Source organism: Peromyscus maniculatus, chromosome 20 (assembly GCF_049852395.1).
Source record: "Peromyscus maniculatus bairdii isolate BWxNUB_F1_BW_parent chromosome 20, HU_Pman_BW_mat_3.1, whole genome shotgun sequence".
NCBI classification, from domain to species: domain Eukaryota; kingdom Metazoa; phylum Chordata; class Mammalia; order Rodentia; family Cricetidae; genus Peromyscus; species Peromyscus maniculatus.
In genome coordinates, this window is record NC_134871.1 from 30,052,369 (window position 1) to 30,070,179 (window position 17,811).

Genomic DNA, 17,811 nt, shown 5'->3' on the forward strand with positions numbered 1-17,811 from the left:
AACAGATATCGTCATTTTAATCATAGCTCCATGAGTGCTAGGCTGTAGATCTGTCAATCCATTTAGTTCCATACCAGTGGGATATAGCAAAAGGCATACCTGTCGATTAGGCAATAAGTGTATGTCTGAAGCCTTCTAATAAGCATATAGTGTATAGTAAAGGTAGTGTTACTCAGGTATTTGTGGTGGTAAGTTAGCAAAATATAGTGAGAGTGGCAGTTTATGAGAGTTAAGGTTGCCGAGAAATTTTAATACCATATCTCTATGATGAACAAAAAATTAAACTGTGGGTGCATTATGGAAACCTTTAGTATTTTTTCTTTATTGGTATAATATATGCCACTCTTTAACCAAGTTGCATAAAGGATATGGAAAGAATACAATGTACCTTTCTCCTAGAACAATTAGAAGATATGTAGTAAGTCCCCACTTTGAGTAGGCTTTCTGAATGTAGTAAACTTCATCTGAAATATATCAACAAACTCATACCACATAAAACCCTGTGAATAAAAAAAAAGTGGAAATTCTTCTGTTTGTTCTGATTCACTTTGCAAATGTAGTGTGACTCATAGTATAGGAGAATGGTATGAATATAATCAGTGTGTAGCTCTGGGCTCTTCCAATTCTCTCCAATTAACATGAAAAAGCTCATAGGAAAATGCCAAAAATATGAGCCGTGTACTAATGCTCTGACCATCACAGGTATCTTCAAACACACAAAAGAACCCATTATTACAAAGAGCCCTATGAATGTAAACAACATGGTAAAACATTAAGATCTGACTCCTCTTTACCATTAGACCAAACTGTAAAATTAAGTCATATTGATAAAAGCATTCATTAACTTAATCAATATGGTAAAACATTTATGTGTGCGAATTATCTTCCCAGGCATAAAAGAAGTCGTACTGAAGAGAGACCCTATGAATGTAAGCAATGTGGTAAAGCCTTTTCCCATCGATGTTATCTCCATAACCATGAAAGAAGACATACTGGAGAGAAACCCTATGAATGTAATCAATGTGGAAAAGCCTTTGCAAATCGAAGTCATCTCAACATTCATAAAAGGTGCCACACTGGAGAGAAACCCTATTCATGTAATCATTGTGGAAAAGCCTTTTCACAACAGAGTCATCTCAACATTCATAAAAGAATCCATACTGGAGAGAAACCCTATCAATGTAATCAATGTGAAAAAGCTTTTACAGATTACACTCATCTTAGAAGACATGCAATAATTCATACTGGAGTGAAACCCTATGAATGTAATCAATGTGGTAAAGCCTTTTCAAAACATGGTAGTCTCCAAACACATAAAAGAACTCATACTGGAGAGAAACCCTATCAATGTAATCATTGTGGAAAAGCTTTTGCAGATTACAGTTATGTTAAATTACATGAAAGAACTCATACTGGAGAGAAACCCTATGAATGTAAGCAATGTGGGAAAGCCTTTTCACAACGGAGTCATCTCCAAATTCATAAAAGAACCCATACTGGAGAAAAACCCTATGAATGCAAGCAATGTTATAAAACTTTTGCAAATTGCAGTGCTCTTAAAATACATGACAGAACTCATACTGGAGTGAAACCGTATGAATGTGATCAATGTGGGAAAGCCTTTTCACACCACAATAGTCTCCAAACACATAAAAGAACTCATACTGGAGAGAAACCCTATCAATGTAATGAATGTGGGAAAGCCTTTGCAAAACACAGTGGTCTCCAATCGCATAAAAGAACTCATACCGGAGAGAAACCCTATGAATGTAAGCAATGTGGGAAAGCCTTTTCACAATGGAGTCATCTCAAAATTCATAAAAGAACTCATATTTGAGTGAAAACCTAAGAATGTGATTAATGTGGGAAAGACTTTTCAGATTACAATAGTCTCCAAGCACATAAAATAATTCATAATCAGTAGAAACCCTATGAATATAATGAATGTGGTAGAGTGTTTTCAGAATACAGTGGTCTCCAAATGCATACAAAATTCATAGTAGGGGAAGACAAACACAGCCCAACTTTTGCTACTCATTTCAGGGGGTCCCAAGCCACTCATAGGCCAGCCTGGGTTCTCAAGATCTGGCCTGGCAAGAAGACATCCATGGCCCATCTGATGCCACTTGGCTCCGATGGATACAAGCCACCCACAGGCCAGACTGAGTTAAGACCTCAGCTGGTGGGAAGACATCCATATTGGCCTGACCATGATCCATGATTTTGTTTGGAGGAATTTGGTGTTTGGAAAGCAGTGGAATGTTTTAAGCACTACTACTTAATGAGCCAAACTAGTAGGTACATAGAAGACAGTGGTACTGAATGTGATTTTGATAAAATGTGAGTGGCTCACTCAAGAAGAAGAAGAGAAGATTTTAGTATGTTGCTTAGATCGACCATTCTTTTATTATTTTGGTTAAGAAAATGGCTGGCTTTTGCCTTTATCTAGAGCCTGCCTGAGTGTAAAGAAATTTGGATTAGTTCCTTCGGCAGAAGAAACCTCAAAACAGCATAGTATAGATTCTGTCATGTGGTTATGAATGGTAACTCTAAGGAAGATTTATAATGAAAAGGAGCAAGCTGAACAGTATAAATTACAAAATGTAAAATTTAAGGAGAGAAGGAACACGAAAAAGTGGAGTGGTAGATTTCAGCAACATCACAAACTACAGAAAGGCTACAGTCTCATGGAAACTGAATAATCCTCAATTGAATCACTATTGGGTCAAGGAAGAAATAAAGAAAGAAATTAAAGACTTCCTAGAATTCAATGAAAATGAATGTACAACTGTTGGGAGTGCAAACTTGTACAACCACTGTAGAAATCAGTATGGTGGTTTCTCAGAAAATGGGGAATCTATCTACCTCAAGACCCAGCCATACCACTCTTGGGGCATATACCCAAGGAATGCTTAATCATACCCAAAGATACATGCTCAACTTTGTTCATAGCAGCATTATTTGTTATAGCTAGAACCTGGAAACAACCTGCATGCTCCTCAACTGAAGAATGGATTAAGAAAATGTGGCACATATATACAATGAAGTACTACTCAGCAGTAAAAAAACATGACATCTTGAAATTTGCAGGCAAATGGATGGAATTAGAAAATATTCCGAATGAGGTAACCCAGACTTAGAAGGAAAAACATGGTATGTTCTCACTCTTAACTGGATACTAGATGTAAAGCAAAGGATAATTTGACTACAGCCCACAGCTTCAGAGTAGCCAGCTAACGAGGACCCTAAGCAGGAGAAATGGATCACCCTGAGAAGGTGAAATAGATGAGATCTCCAAGAGTAAACTGGGGATGAGGGGGAGCAATAGAGGGTAAGGTATGGGGGATGAGAACATAAGGGAATGGGGTGGTTGAGTTGGAATAGGTACAGAATAGGAGAACAATGAAAGAGAAACCTTGATAGAGGGAGACATGGAGATAGGGAGAAACTGTGTGCTAGGGAAGTTCCCAGCAGTTCACAAAGAGGACCCCATCTTAGACTACTATCAATAGTGGAGAGGGTACCTGAGCTGGCTTACTCCAGTAATCAGATCAGTGAATACCTTGTCATCATAGCGTCTTCATCCAGTAACTGCTGAAAACAGATTCTAAGATCCACAGTGAAGCATCAGTCCAAGCTTCAGGAGTCCAGTTGAAGAGAGAGAAGAGGGGTTCTTTGAGCAAGGGGCATCAAGGTCATGATGGAGAAACATACAGAGACAACCAAATCAAACTAGTTGGAACTCATGAACTTTATACCAAAACTGTGGAGCCTCCATGGGACTGGAGTAAGCCCTCTGAATAAACAAGACAGTTGTGTAGCTTTATCCACTAAAGGGTCCCCCGGCAGTGGGATCAGGATCTATCCCTGGTGCATGAGCTGGCTTTTTGGAGTCCAGTGCCTATGGTGGCCCCCTTGCACAGCTTTGATGCAGGGGGAGGGCCTTGGACCTGCCTGTCCTGAATGGACCAGGCTCTGATGATTCCCTATGGGAGGCCCTACCTTGGTGGAGGAGGGAATGGGGGAATGGGTTGGTGGGAAAAGGCTGGAGGCGTATGTGAAGGGAAGAGATGGGCATTTGTGGTTGGTATGTAAAATGAATAAAAATTTCCTTAATAAATTAAAGAAAGAAAAACAATTATGGAAAGTTCTACACTTGTTTGTACTTTGTGCTTTGATCTTGAAAGGGGCAGAACTTTTGCCTGTCCCCTTGCTGGTGTATAAAAATCCAATTAGAAATAAACTCAAGGTGACTGTGGTATTGACCCAGAGCCCTCCAGAAGCTAAAACAAAATAAATAAAATTACTGCCTTTTGCCCTTACCTGAAGAGTGTGCCTGAATATAAATTGAAGAATTATGGATTAGTTTCATTGGCAGAAGAAATCTCCAAACGGCATAGTATAGATTCTGTCATGTTGTTATTAGTGGTAACTCTTATGAAGATTTATGAAAAGGAAGAAGTTGAACAGGGTGAATTACAAAATGTAAAATTTACGGAGAAAAGGAACACCGAAAAGTGGAATGGTACTAAGTCCTGTGTTGAAGATCAAGAAATGGAATAAAGTGAGTGGTTATTTCAGGGAAAGATCCTATCCAGCTATGTTTCCAACATGTAGAAAGGAACTAAAGAAAAGCTTAGAGCCAAATTGGTGGTGGATGCCTTTAATCCCAGCACTCAGGAGGCAGAGGCTGATAGATCTCTTAGTTTGACGCCAACCTGGTATAAAGTTCAAATACAGTCAAGCTTAGGCAGTGAAAGTGGAAAACAGAAAACTGGTGAAGATGTAGTTGAACATGGGGGCTATGTTCCAGCCCCAGCAAGCAGCAGAACTTGGCAGCTTTGTCCATGTTGTTCAGGCTTTAGAGTTAAGGATAGAAGAAGTAGGTTATGGAAATAGTTTCAATGCCTCAAGAATGCCACTGAGGCCAGGCATGTGTCAGAAGTGTCACAGAATGGAGGCCTAGTAGGAAGAACATTATGTGTAACTGAAGCTATAGCCTGGAAATCCTTGGAGAACCCAAGATGTTAGAGATGCCAGAGTCATGGGATATACTCACCAAGGAGAGCTGCTAACTAGGAGTTGGAACCAGGCCAAGAGTAAAGTGTGTTGCTGTCAATAAAGCTGAACAGAGTTGGAGGTGGTGTTTCAATGCAGAGTTTGGAGTCTGGCCACCTGGTTTTTGGTCTTGCTTTGGTCCTGTATTTCCTCACTATGGTCCTTTCCCTACATGTTGGAATGGTAATGTATATCCTGTACCATTATATGCTGGAATGATGTGATCTGCATTTTGATTTTACAGTTGAGAGATTTCATGAATCTCAAGAGACTTTGGACTTCCAAACATTGATGAGACTGTGATATACTGTGGGAACTTTGGAAGTCGGGCTAATTGCATTTTCCATTATGATATTGTTATGGGGCCATAATAGTGTTTATGGGGGTCAGGGAGTAGATGTGATTCTTTAAATGTATTTGACCCCCATAATCTCATAGGGAGTGGCACTATTAGGAGATATGGCTTTGTTGAAGTGTGTATGGCCTTGTTGGAGTAAGTTTGTCTTTTTAGGGGCAGGCTTTAAGGTTTCCTATGCTCAGGATACTGCTGAGCATAGGAAACTGAGCATAGTCAACTTCCTATTGCCTACAAGATGTAGGACTCTCAGTTTCAGTACCATGTCTGCCTGCACACTGCCATGTTATCACGACAATAGTGAACTTTATTCTGAAACTGTAAGTGAGCCACCCCAATTAAATGTTTTTTATATAAAAGTTGCTGTGGTTATGATGCCCCTTCACAGCAATAAAAACCCTAAGACAATGTCCAGGGGCTGTTCTACCATGTGCTGCCACCTGGGGCCATGGTGACATCCAGAAGGGGGTTGCTGCCAATAGCCATGTCAGAGTTCGTGGTCCTACCACAGCTGGAGTCTGTTCAAGTCTGTGGCTCTTGTTGCCACCTGATAACTGTGACCTTGTTAGAGGCTGAGGGGTTTGCCCCAGTGAGGGCCATACAGATCTGAGTGACCTGTGCTACCACCCAAGGCCATGGTGTCATCTGGGCCCAGGCTGCTGCCAAGGACCATGTCTCTGTCTGTGGCCCCATAACAGCCAGGGTCTGTGTTGATGTCCATGGCTCCTGATGCCAGGTGGGGGGCATGTTGATTTCTGGGGTCTGGGCCACTACCTTTGGCCATGTTGATGTCTGAGGGTTGCCCTGCTACCAAAGCCATTCCTGCCTGTGTGGCCTGAGCCACCACCAGGGGCCATGGTGACATATGGACCCAGATTGCTGCCAAGGACTATGTCTGGCATCATGAACCTACTGCAGCCTGGATCTGTGATGAAGTCCATGGCCCTTGTTGCCACCAAGAGCCATGTTGATTCCCAGATTCTGGTCACCCACCTGAGTCCATGTTGAAGCCAGGGCCATGCAGACCTGAGCAGCCTGTGTTGCTACCCTATGCCATGGTGATGTCTAGGCCAGAGCTGCATCTGAGAGCCATGTCTGGGTCCATGGCCCTACTGCATCAACTGTCTGTTGATGTTCAGTGTTCTGTTACCATCAAAGATCATGTGAATGCCCAAGTTTTGTTGTCGTGTTAGAGTCCTAGGGCCCTATTACTGTTGGGGCTATCAACCTGAGTGACCTGCACTGCCACGCAAAACAGTAGTGACATCCAGACCCAGCTGCTGGTAAGAACCATATCTGGGTCTGTGTTCCTCTCCAAGCTAGGGTCTGTGTTAAAGTCTGAGGCCTGTCCTACTACCAAAGGTTACATGGAAACCTGGGGTCAGGGCCAAAACCTGTGGCCTTACTGGTATGCGGGAGCCAGGCCACCACCAGAGCCATCGTGATCCAAGTGATGTATGCTTCCATTCAGAGCCAGAATGCCATTTGGGTCCAAGCTCCTGCTAAGGGCAATGTCTGGGTCTCTGGTTCTCCTGCAACAGGGCTCCGTGTGGATTCCTGTGTCATGTGTCACCACAGGGGACCGTAGGAACCATTTGTCATGAAATCAGAAGGCCATACTGAGCCATCCCTGCCCTTGGCTAGCCTCAGGATAGCAGCTCCTGCCCCTCATTGGGTACTGAAAGAGCTGGCCCCACCCCTGTACTCTGGGGAGATGGCCATACCCCACACCATGGGCAAGGGAGGATTTACCCTGATGACTTGGGCATAAGAGAGTTGGCTCTATCCACTCTTTGCCTAAGGGAAGAAACCCTAGGTGCCTGGACTGACCAGCTCAACAACCATGCAGACCCACAGCCAGGCCTGGGGTTGGCCCACTCTTAGCACTCTAACATGGAGTCATTTAGGACCTACAGGAGCTCCTGAAAGGATTGGTTATATGGAACAATACCGTCAGAATCTCCATGACTTGGGGCATCTGCTGGATATCCAAGAGGAGTTTCTGTGAGGATCCAGGGATAAAGTTATACTGGTATAACAAGAGACCTTGAATAAAACTCATTGCAATGATCATTTGCAAGTAAAGCTGATTGTACAAAAGGATATACTGTGTGAACACCAAGGATCTCAATGCCCTCAGGCCAAATGAAGAGGTGTTGGGAAGGTGGGGAAGATAGAGAAGCAAATAAGTTTTTTTGTGGTTTGTTTTGTTTGTTTGCTTGGTTTGATTTGTTTTTTTAAATAATTTGCTTGGGGGTGCTGCAGGGATGAAATGAGGATATGGCTGGACTGGAAGTTGAGTGGAATTGGTGTGCATGATGAGAAATTCCCAATGATTCAGTAAGGAAATTATGTTACATTAACAAAAACAGAAGCTGGGCGGTGGTGGCGCATGCCTTTAATCCCAGCACTCGGGAGGCAGAAGCAGGCAGATCTCTGTGAGTTCGAGGCCAGCCTGGGCTACCAAGTGAGTTCCAGGAAAGGTGCAAAGCTACACAGAGAAACCCTGCCTAAAAAACAAACAAACAAACAAACAAACAAACAAAAAAACCACAAGCAATCTCCTTATTTTGGGGCTGGAGAGATGCCTCAGTGGTTAAGAGCACTAGCTGCTCTTCCAGAGAACCTGAGTTCAATTCCCAGCAAACACATGATGGCTCACAACCATCTATCATGAGATCTGGCACCCTCTTCTGGTCTGCAGCCATACATGCAGACAGAACACTAGATATAATAAATAAATCTTAAAACAACAACAACAAAAACCCCAGAAATACTGGAGAAAAACCCTATGAATATAAGCAATGTGATAAAACTTTTGCATGTCACAGTTATCCTCAAAGTCATGGAAAAATTCATATTGAAGAGTAACTATGAATGTAATCAGTGTTATAAAGTCTTTGTCCATCACCTTAGTCTTTGAAACCCTTAAAGAAATTATCCAAGAGTAAATCCTGCACCGAGTAATTAATTTAAGCCTTTGTATATCATAGAATTTGATCATACTAAAGAACTCTGATTATAATGGATTTGTTCCAATCTTTAGCCAACAAACTTAGTTTAATTGCACAAGATTATTTATTGAGGAGAAAAACTTAAAAGCATCAACAACAATTCTAGATAATGTAAGGGCAATGTGATTTTTTCTTCTTTTTTTTTTTTTTGACTTTTTGAGACAAAGTTTCTCTGCATAGCTTTGCTCTCGAACTCACAGAGATCCGCCTGCCTCTGCCTCCTGAGTGCTGGGATTAAAGGCATGTGCCACCGCTGCCCAGCTCGGGATTTATTTTTTTAAAAACATTTCCATTGTGTGTGTATGTATTACAATTATGAGTTTGTAGGCAATGACAAATATGTTGGGCCTGGAAGAATACCTTGTGGGGATTCTTTTGGCCCTCTTCATATGGCGATTGTCATGAGTTGAAAGTAAATGGTCCCCTTAGGGAGTGGCACTATTTGAAGGTGTGACTTTATTGCTTTAGGTATGGTGTTGTTGAATGAAGTGTGTCACTGTGGGGGATGGACTTTGAGATCTCTAATGCTCCAAGCTATATGCCTGTTGTGATACACAGTTGCTTCTGCTGCTTGCTGATCAAATTGTAGAATGCTCCACTCATCCAGCACCATTTCTGCCTGTATGTTTCCATGTCTCTCAAAAAAGAATGGGCCAAACCTCTAAAACTGTAAGCCAGTCAAAATTAAATGTTTTCTTCATAAGAGTTGCCTTGGTCAAATGTCCCTTTACAGCAATAGAAATCCTAAGACATTGATCACAGTCAGGTTGCCAGCCTTGTACATTGCAGACAGAGTTTTTTCTAACGAGGCGTCTCACCAGTCCTCATATATGATTAGTAGAAACATTACAGCAATAAACTATTCTTTTATTCAAATTGTAAACAGAGTCATTTAAAGATAGAGGAACATGGGGCAATTTGAATAATGAATCCTATTTTGAAATGAAAATGATACTTATGTTGTCATTTTTTTTTTTTCATAGTGTTAGTTTATTTTGAGAGTTAAACACTTGTTCCAGAGAATTGTCTCACTGGGTAAAATTGGTTGCTGCTAAGCCTGATGATCTGAGTTCAATTTCTGGGAGATCCAGATTACTCTTCCAAGTTTTTCTCTTATTTCTCTATCTGGGCTGGGCATATTGCAAACTCATATACCAGCACATACACAAATAATATTTAAACTGAAATGAGGTGAGTGAGGTCACTTGCAGCCAAACTTAACTACCTGCATTTGATTGTTAGAACTCCCATGGGCAAAATAGTAAATTACACCTGTAAGTTGTCCTCTTAATGTCAACACCATGGCACAAGTGTATACACAGTTAAAACAATTTAAAAAGTTAAATTCAGGAATGCAAAGAAAATAACCAAAATATTGAGAACATGAAATGATTTACCAGTTGAAATGAATTCATTGTAGACTGATCATCAAAATGATGGTTCCTGTTTAAAATTTATATTATTGGTTGATTCTGTTTCAAAAATAGGATATTTATCATCATATCTCAGCTGGGCATAGTGGTACATGCCTGTAAATGCAGCACAGGAGGATCTCTCTGAGTTTCAGACCAACATGATCAAGATAGTGAATTCTAGGACATCCATCACTATGTAGAGAAATCCTGTCCCAAAAATTCAAAGGAACAACAACAACAAAACCCACCCAGGATTATGGAAATTTTTTTATGTAATCTGGCTGGACTCATCTCTACTGAAGAAAACCTTTTCTTGCCTTAACTCACATTAAGACAAGTGGATCAACAATAACAATAACCCTCAGAGTCCATTCACAGAAGACTAGAAATCCCTTGAATCATTCAACCATGTAGCAGGGGCTTTCATTACCTTCAAGTGACAGATGACAGAAAGAGTAATGGGGTATCTTCATCTACTGTATTACAATGACATTTAGTAGCTTGAGAGTTGGCTCAGTAATGATGATCCTATTAGATACCCAATTTTGATTCCTAGCACCGATGTCAGATGGTTCAGAACTTCCTGTGATCCTAAATGCAGAAGATATGCATTCTTTTGGCCTCCCTGGGCACCAGATATGCATATGGTGTAGATACATGTATGTAACTACATATTTTTAAAAAAATTTTTCACATATGTGTTATCTTTTAATTAAAATTAATTTTGATTGTATATGTTTGCCAGTGTGTATATCAATTCAATTCCAGGTACCAGTGGAGGCCAGAAGAGGTTGTTAGATAACCCATGACTTAAATGACAGACAGCTGTGACCTCTGTGGTAGAAATCAAAGCCAGGCCCTGTGGATAAAAAAAAGCAGTGTTTGTAGCTGCTGAGCCATCTATTCATACCCCTTACGTGTCATTGATAGCAGTAAGATGTAAATAGCCATTTTTCAGTTCATTTTTACTTCAGTCCTGATGATCCAGAAGAAATAAGGTTGCTTAGCAACAGAAACTAACTTAGAATTGCTGCTTCAAGAAATTTATGAGCCCAAATCTGCACAAAATGAGGGAAGAGTGCAAAGATTTTTCAGCAGAGAATATCACAACCGAAGTCTTAAAATGACTGCTTGACCAAAGCAGCAAGACTATCTCTACCTCAAATGTGGTAAATAGGTAGCAATGAGAGCCCACCAGGACACTTGTTAAGAACCCCTGCTATAGTTTATGCCTCTTATAAGGAGAGAAAAAGGAATTGGCGGGCATGAATATTGATTTGTCTGGAAGGGATGATATTCTGCTTTTCCAAGGCCTGTGAAGAGACTAGAAAATTAAAATAAAGACATTGTTTTTAGTGTATGTTAGTGCTAAAGTGAGCAGAGAACATGGACTGTAGTAATATTTAGAGAAAAAGTTTTGGTGATTTCAGGTGGGAAAGCTAGCTATTAAGAAAAACCCAGAATAACCTCCATCTCCAGCCCGCAGCTATAAAATGTGTCTGCTGGAAACAATTTTTCTAGCACCTGGTGGTGTATTCTTTGGTAGGGCTTGTGCTTGTCCAAAACTGCTTCTAGGCTGATGAAAATTTATTTGATCTTTCCATGCCTAACCATTTAAAAGTGCCAGATCCCTTCGATGCTTTGCTAGTGTTGGAGTCCCATGGCTAAGAAAATGCATTAAATATATCAGGTAAAGCAATGTGTGAAAAATAAAACTAACACACACCATTGAAATCAGGTATCACCTATTTAGTATAAATAGGGGAATAACCAGATTATCCAGTGGCAGCAGGAAGTTCATGGATATCTTCAATTTGTTTTATGCTACATTAACCAAGAGCTTGCATGGCATTAGGAAACCCAAAGAAGATGGCCAAGACACATGACTGCTTCCATTGTGATGAGGTCATTAGCTAAGATTGGAGCAAAGCACACCATTCCATTTTGCTCAAGGTTAGCTCAGTTCCAATGGAAAATGAGCCCATCCCCCACCAGGCAAAAATCTCACAGGTTCAATGTGCACTGTCACTCTCCTCCTCCTCCTCCTCCTCCTCCTCCTCCTCCTCCTCCTCCTCCTCCTCCTCCTCCTCCTCCTCCTCCTGCTCCTCCTCCTCTGCCTCCTCCTTCTTTTTGGTTTTTCAAGACAGGGTTTCTCTGTGTAGCTTTACGCCTTTCCTGGATCTCGCTCTATAGACCAGGCTGGCCTTGAACTCACAAAGATCTGCCTGACCGTGCCTCCCAAGTGCTGGGATTAAAGGCGTGCGCTGCTGCTGCTGCTGCTGCCGCCGCCGCTGCCGCCGCCGCCACCCAGCATCACTCTTCTTTTTGTAAAATGCACTTTAACTTGTATGTAGGAGGATATGTCTATGGTTGTCTTTAAGTTTTATTGCTGTGAAGAGACACCAGGAGCACCTCAACTCTTATCAAGGAAACATTTAATTGGGGTGGCTTACTTACATTTCAGAGGTTCAGTCCATTATCATCATGTCAGGAAGCAAGGCAGCTTGCCGGTAGATGTGCTGGAAGAATAGCTGAGCATACTACATCTTGCAGGCAACAGGAAGTCTACTGACTCACTGGACAGTATCCTGAGCATAGGAAACCTCAAAGCCTGTTCCCACAGTGACACACTTGTTCTAACAAGGCCATACCCATGCCATTAAAGTTACACCTCCTAATTTTTACAAGGATCATCAAATGAGTTACCATTTATTTAGTTCTTTTATTGTTTTGTTAATATGTGATAGATTTTTAGTTTATTGCATAAAATGTACTTTGAGGCTGAACAGGTGGCTCATCTTATACTCTTCTTGGGGATGGCCTGTGTTCACATTCCAGTGCATATGCTGGGAAGCTCATATATACCTGCAGTTCCAGATCCAGGATATCTGACAAACATCTTTTCACCTGTATAGACTTGAAAGACATTCTTTCATACACACAAACACTCAAAAAAAGATTAAACTTTATTTTACACTTAAGTGCTTATGGCGTATGAAACAATTGGAGGAAAACAAGTTGCTTTAGGTGTATAATACAAAGCATTCAAATTTTCTTTTAAGATCTGTATTCTTGCTTTTGGTTTTAAAAGGTTTGTATTACCTTACCTTGCTATGCTACAGAATTACTTTCAAGCACTAATCATAGGAAATAACATAGTTTAAGTGATCACAAAAGGCATCGTTTCCTCTATCATAAGAGAATGAAATAGTTTTATTTGTTAAAATTGTTATCTTCATTGTTGAAGTAGTCAGAGTTACTTCAAGTAAGTCTCTTGAATTTTGGAAGAAGAACTCCACCAACACATCATTTTCTGTTATTGGCAAGGCAGAGTACTAAAGTGCCACAGTATGAATGCTGGCCCATGATTTATTTTTGTTTTATTAGAATCTTGTACTTTGTTTAAAGGACCATGGTATATTTTTAGGTTTGTGTCTTTCATCGGTGATGCTATGTTACATTTTTAAGTTAATTATACATTTAATTATCCATTATTCATTTTTCAGAACTTTGGACTTTCATGTTTTTTTTTTTTTTTTTTTTTTTGTATTCTGAAAATTGGCTGTAGTATCTTACTAGTCCCTTGAAATTTCTTGACATGGGGAAGTTTCTGTAGGGAAGTAGTTTTATTTTTCTCTTCTCAACCTCAGTGGCTTCCCTTTCCCCATTTCTTAGGCATATCTGAGTTTTCCAAATTTTGTTATTATTTTCTTGGTATTTTGCTATTTAAGTAATATATGGATAATACACCTGGTTTATATATTGTCTGTGTGTCCTAATTAGCTTTAGCTATCAGTGTTACATAGTCTAGCATGATCTGAGGGAGTACCAAATGAGGACTTACCTAGATCATTACCATCTGTGGCAATGTCTGTGGGAGATTGCTTTGATTGAGGATGGAATAGAAAGGCACAGTCACCGAGAGTAGCGATATACCTAAGCAAGTGGCCCAGGCTGGATAAGAGTGTAGCTGAGCATGACGCAGTGACACAGCAAGAAAACACACCAGCAAGCAGTGTTCCACCATGATTTTCACTTTTCTGCTAGTCTGAGTTATGTGGCCTGGCAGTATCAGCCAAATAAACCCATTCATTATTGAGTTGATTTTGGTTGGATATTTCACCACAGCAACAGAGAAGCAAGTAAGAACAAAAAAAGTACCCCAGTTGCTGTAAGAACCTGAGTGTTATCTTTTAGAGGAATTTGGAGGATATTAGGACTGTGGATAGTTTAAGCCATTGGAAGCTATGCACATAGCTTAATGGACCATTCCAGAAGAACATGGAAGATAAAGAGTGTTGAGAGGAGTGCAGTCAGTGGACATCGAAGTCAAGATTTGGTGGGAAATAGACTCCACGAAAAATTAGGCCAGAGGTTGTGTCATGGTTTGAATGAGCATGGCCTGCATATACTTATATATTTGAACACTTAACAGAACTGATTAGGAAATATTAGTAGGTATGGCATTGCTGGAGGAGATGTGTCACTGGACATGGCTTTGAGGTTTCAAAAGCACACACCAGGTCCAGTATCTCACTTGCCTGAAGATAAGAAAACTCTTAGCTCTATGCCTGCCTACTGCCATTTTTTTTCCTGCCATGATGGCAATGGACTAATCCTGTGAAAAATGTAAGTAAGCTTTCATTAAAGTCTACTATGATAAAAATTGCCTTGGCAATGATGCCTCTTCAAAGCAGCCAAACAATAAATATTATTTGTGCAATATTTTAGCTAAGAGCAAATGTATATATTCTGCCACATCCTGAGAACCTAAGTAAGGCTGAATTAAAAGCAATGAGCTAATTTTGTTTAGAAAACATTTAGTAAGTGATACCTTTACTAATGAATCATGCAGATCCATAGCAGAAAAGATTAACTGGGACAAAAAGAAATGAAATGTGTTGTTTGGAGGAAACTATCAACAATTGCTAACTGGAAATGAAGACAGAGACATTGAGCATGGTGGCTCATATGTTTTAATCCCAAAACTTGGGTAGCTTTAGTTAGCAGTTACATGCTGAAACAGAGGCAGTAAAATTCAAGGAGGTTAGTGCCATTAAAGAGAAGGTACCTGCTTATCACTGTAAGCATAGAAAAGGTGCCCTAAGGGTAATATTCCCCTGAGCTAAGCCTTCACTTTATTGTTGTTGTGCTGTTCCAAGTGAGGCAGGTTTTATCCAAAGTCAGAAAACAATGTGGAGGTATCAACCGTGTCCTACTTTTTTTTTTCCTTTTCTTTCTTTCTTTTTTTTTTTTTTTTGTAGTCTGATTGTTCTTCATTTTATATCTAGAATCCACTTATGAGTGAGTACATACCATGATTGTCTTTCTGGGTTCGGGTTACCTCACTCAGGATGATTTTTTCTAGTTCCATCCATTTGCCTGCAAATTTCATGCTTTCATTGTTTTTCTCTGCTGAGTAGTACTCCATTGTGTATATGTACCACATTTTCTTCATCCATTCTTCAGTTGATAGACATCTAGGTTGTTTCCAGGTTCTGGCTATTACAAATAGTGCTGCTATGAACATCGCTGAGCATGTATCTTTATGGTATGAATCAGCATTCCTTGGGTATATGCCCAAGAGTGGTATGGCTGGGGCTTTTTTTTTTTCCTTTTATTTTATTTTACAATATCATTCAGTTCTACATATCAGCCATGGGTTCCCCTGTTCTCCCCATTCCCACCGCCTCTCCTTCCCCCCAGCCCACCCCCCATTCCCACCTCCTCCAGGGCAAAGCCTCACCTGAGGACTGCCATCAACCTGGTAGGCTTAGTCCAGGTAGGTCCAGTCCCCTCCTCCCAGACTGAGCCAAGCGTCCCTGCATAAGCTCCAGGTTTCAAACAGCCAACTCATGCAATGAGCACAGGACTCGATCCCACTGCCTAGTTGCCTCCCAAACAGATCAAGCCAATCAACTGTCTCACCTATTCAGAGGGCCTGATCCAGGTGGGGGCCCCTCAGCCTTTGGTTCATAGTTCATGTGTTTCCATTCATTTGGCTATTTTTTTCAATAATTGAGTAAATCCGAAATTTATTATAAGCCACAGTCATCCTAGGGACCTCCATGCTATATATATAGCCTTCATGGTTCTATGAGTTGTGGTCTGATTGTTCTTTATTTTATATCTAGAATCCACTTATGAGTGAGTACATACCATGACTGTCTTTCTGGGTTTGGGTTACCTCACTCAGGATGATTTTTTCTAGTTCCATCCATTTGCCTGCAAATTTCATGCTTTCATTGTTTTTCTCTGCTGAGTAGTACTCCATTGTGTATATGTACCACATTTTTTTCATCCATTCTTCCATTGACAGGCATCTAGATTGTTTCCAGGTTCTGGCTATTACAAATAGTGATGCTATGAACATAGCTGAGCATGTATCTTTATGGTATGAATCGGCATTCCTTGGGTATATGCCCAAGATGGCTGGGTCTTGAGGTAGTTCAATTCCTAATTTTCTGAGAAACCGCCATACTGATTTCCACAGTGGTTGTACAAGTTTACATTCTCACCAACAGTGGAGGAGTGTTCCCTTTGCTCCACATCCTCTCCAACATTGACTGTCCTTGGTGTTTTTGATCATAGTCATTCTGACAGGTGTAAGGTGGTATCTCAGAGTTGTTTTGATTTGCATTTCTCTGATCATTAAGGATGTTGAGCATTTCTTTAAATGTCTTTCAGCCATTTGTGATTCTTGTTTTGTGAATTCTCTGTTTAGCTCTTTAGCCCATTTTTTAATTGGACTGTTCAGTATTTTGATTTCTAGTTTCTTGAGTTCTTTATATACTGTAGAGATCAATCCTCTGTCAGATGTGGGGTTGGTGAAGATCTTTTGCCATTCTGTTGGCTGTCTTTTTGTCTTACTGACTGTGTCTTTTGCCCTGCAAAAGCTTCTCAACTTCGAGAGGTCCCATTTATTAATTGTTGTGCTCAGGTTCTGTGCTGTTGGTGTTTTATTTATGAAATGGTCTCCGGTGCCAATGTGTTCAAGAGTGCTTCCTACTTTCTTTTCTGTTGAGTTTAGTGTAACTGAATTTATGTTCAGGTCTTTGATCCACTTGGACTTGAATTATTTTGTGCATGGTGACAGATATGGATGTATTTGTAATCTTTTACACATTGACATCCAGTTATGCCAGCACCATTTGTTGAAGATACTTTCTTTTTTCCATTGTATAGTTTTGGCTCCTTTGTCAAAAACCAGGTGTTCATATGTGCATGGATTAATGTCAGGGTCTTCAGTTTTTATACCAGTACCAAACTGTTTTTATTACTATAGCTCTATAGTAGAGTTTGAGGTCAGGGATGGTGATGCCTCCAATGGTTGCTTTATCGTATAGGATTCTTTTAGCTATCCTGGGTCTTTTGTTTTTCCATATGAAGTTGAGTATTTTTCTTTCCAAGTCTGTGAAGAATTGTGTTGGGATTTTGATGGGAATTGCATTGAATCTGTAGATTGCTTTTGGTAAGATTGCCATTTTTCAGGACTGTGTAAAGATGGCGGAGACAAGCAGACACAGGTAGGCCTGTGGTAGCGGCCTGCGGAGGTAGACGGGTCCGGCGGGAGTGGCTGACAGGGACATTTAGGCCTAGTGGCAGCTGGTGGAGACATTCAGGCCCAGCGGCGGCCCGCAGAGGTGGACAGGCCCTGTGGCAGAGATAAGCAGACGGAGGTGGACGGGCCCGGCGGTTGCCAACAGAGATATTCAGGCCTGGCGGTGGCCCACAGAGGTGGACAGGCCACGCAGCGGAGACAGGCGGACGCAGGTCGGCGACTTGCGGAGGTGGAAGGGCCCAGTGGCAGCGGCCGACAGGGACATACAGGCCCAGCGGCAACCAGCAGAGACATACAGGCCCGGTGGCAGTTCGCAGAGGTGGATGGGCCCGGCAGAAGTGACAAACAGAGGTAGGTAGGCCCGCGGCGGCAGCCGGCAGAGACATACAGGCCCATTGGCCGCCCGCA

The 17,811-nt window shown here is 41.1% G+C and overlaps 1 protein-coding gene across 1 annotated transcript in view; it reads left to right on the forward strand.

Annotated features, from left to right (window-relative positions):
• The window catches only part of LOC102904544 (uncharacterized), a 43,016-nt gene extending 38,694 nt beyond the window's left edge, over positions 1 to 4,322 (forward strand). Inside the window, exon 4 of the mRNA XM_015996394.3 lies at positions 892 to 4,322. Coding sequence (XP_015851880.2) covers positions 892 to 1,837 — 946 coding nt within the window. The 3' untranslated portion in view covers positions 1,838 to 4,322. The remainder of the gene's footprint in view (positions 1 to 891) is intronic.
• The last annotated feature ends 13,489 nt before the right edge of the window (positions 4,323 to 17,811 follow it).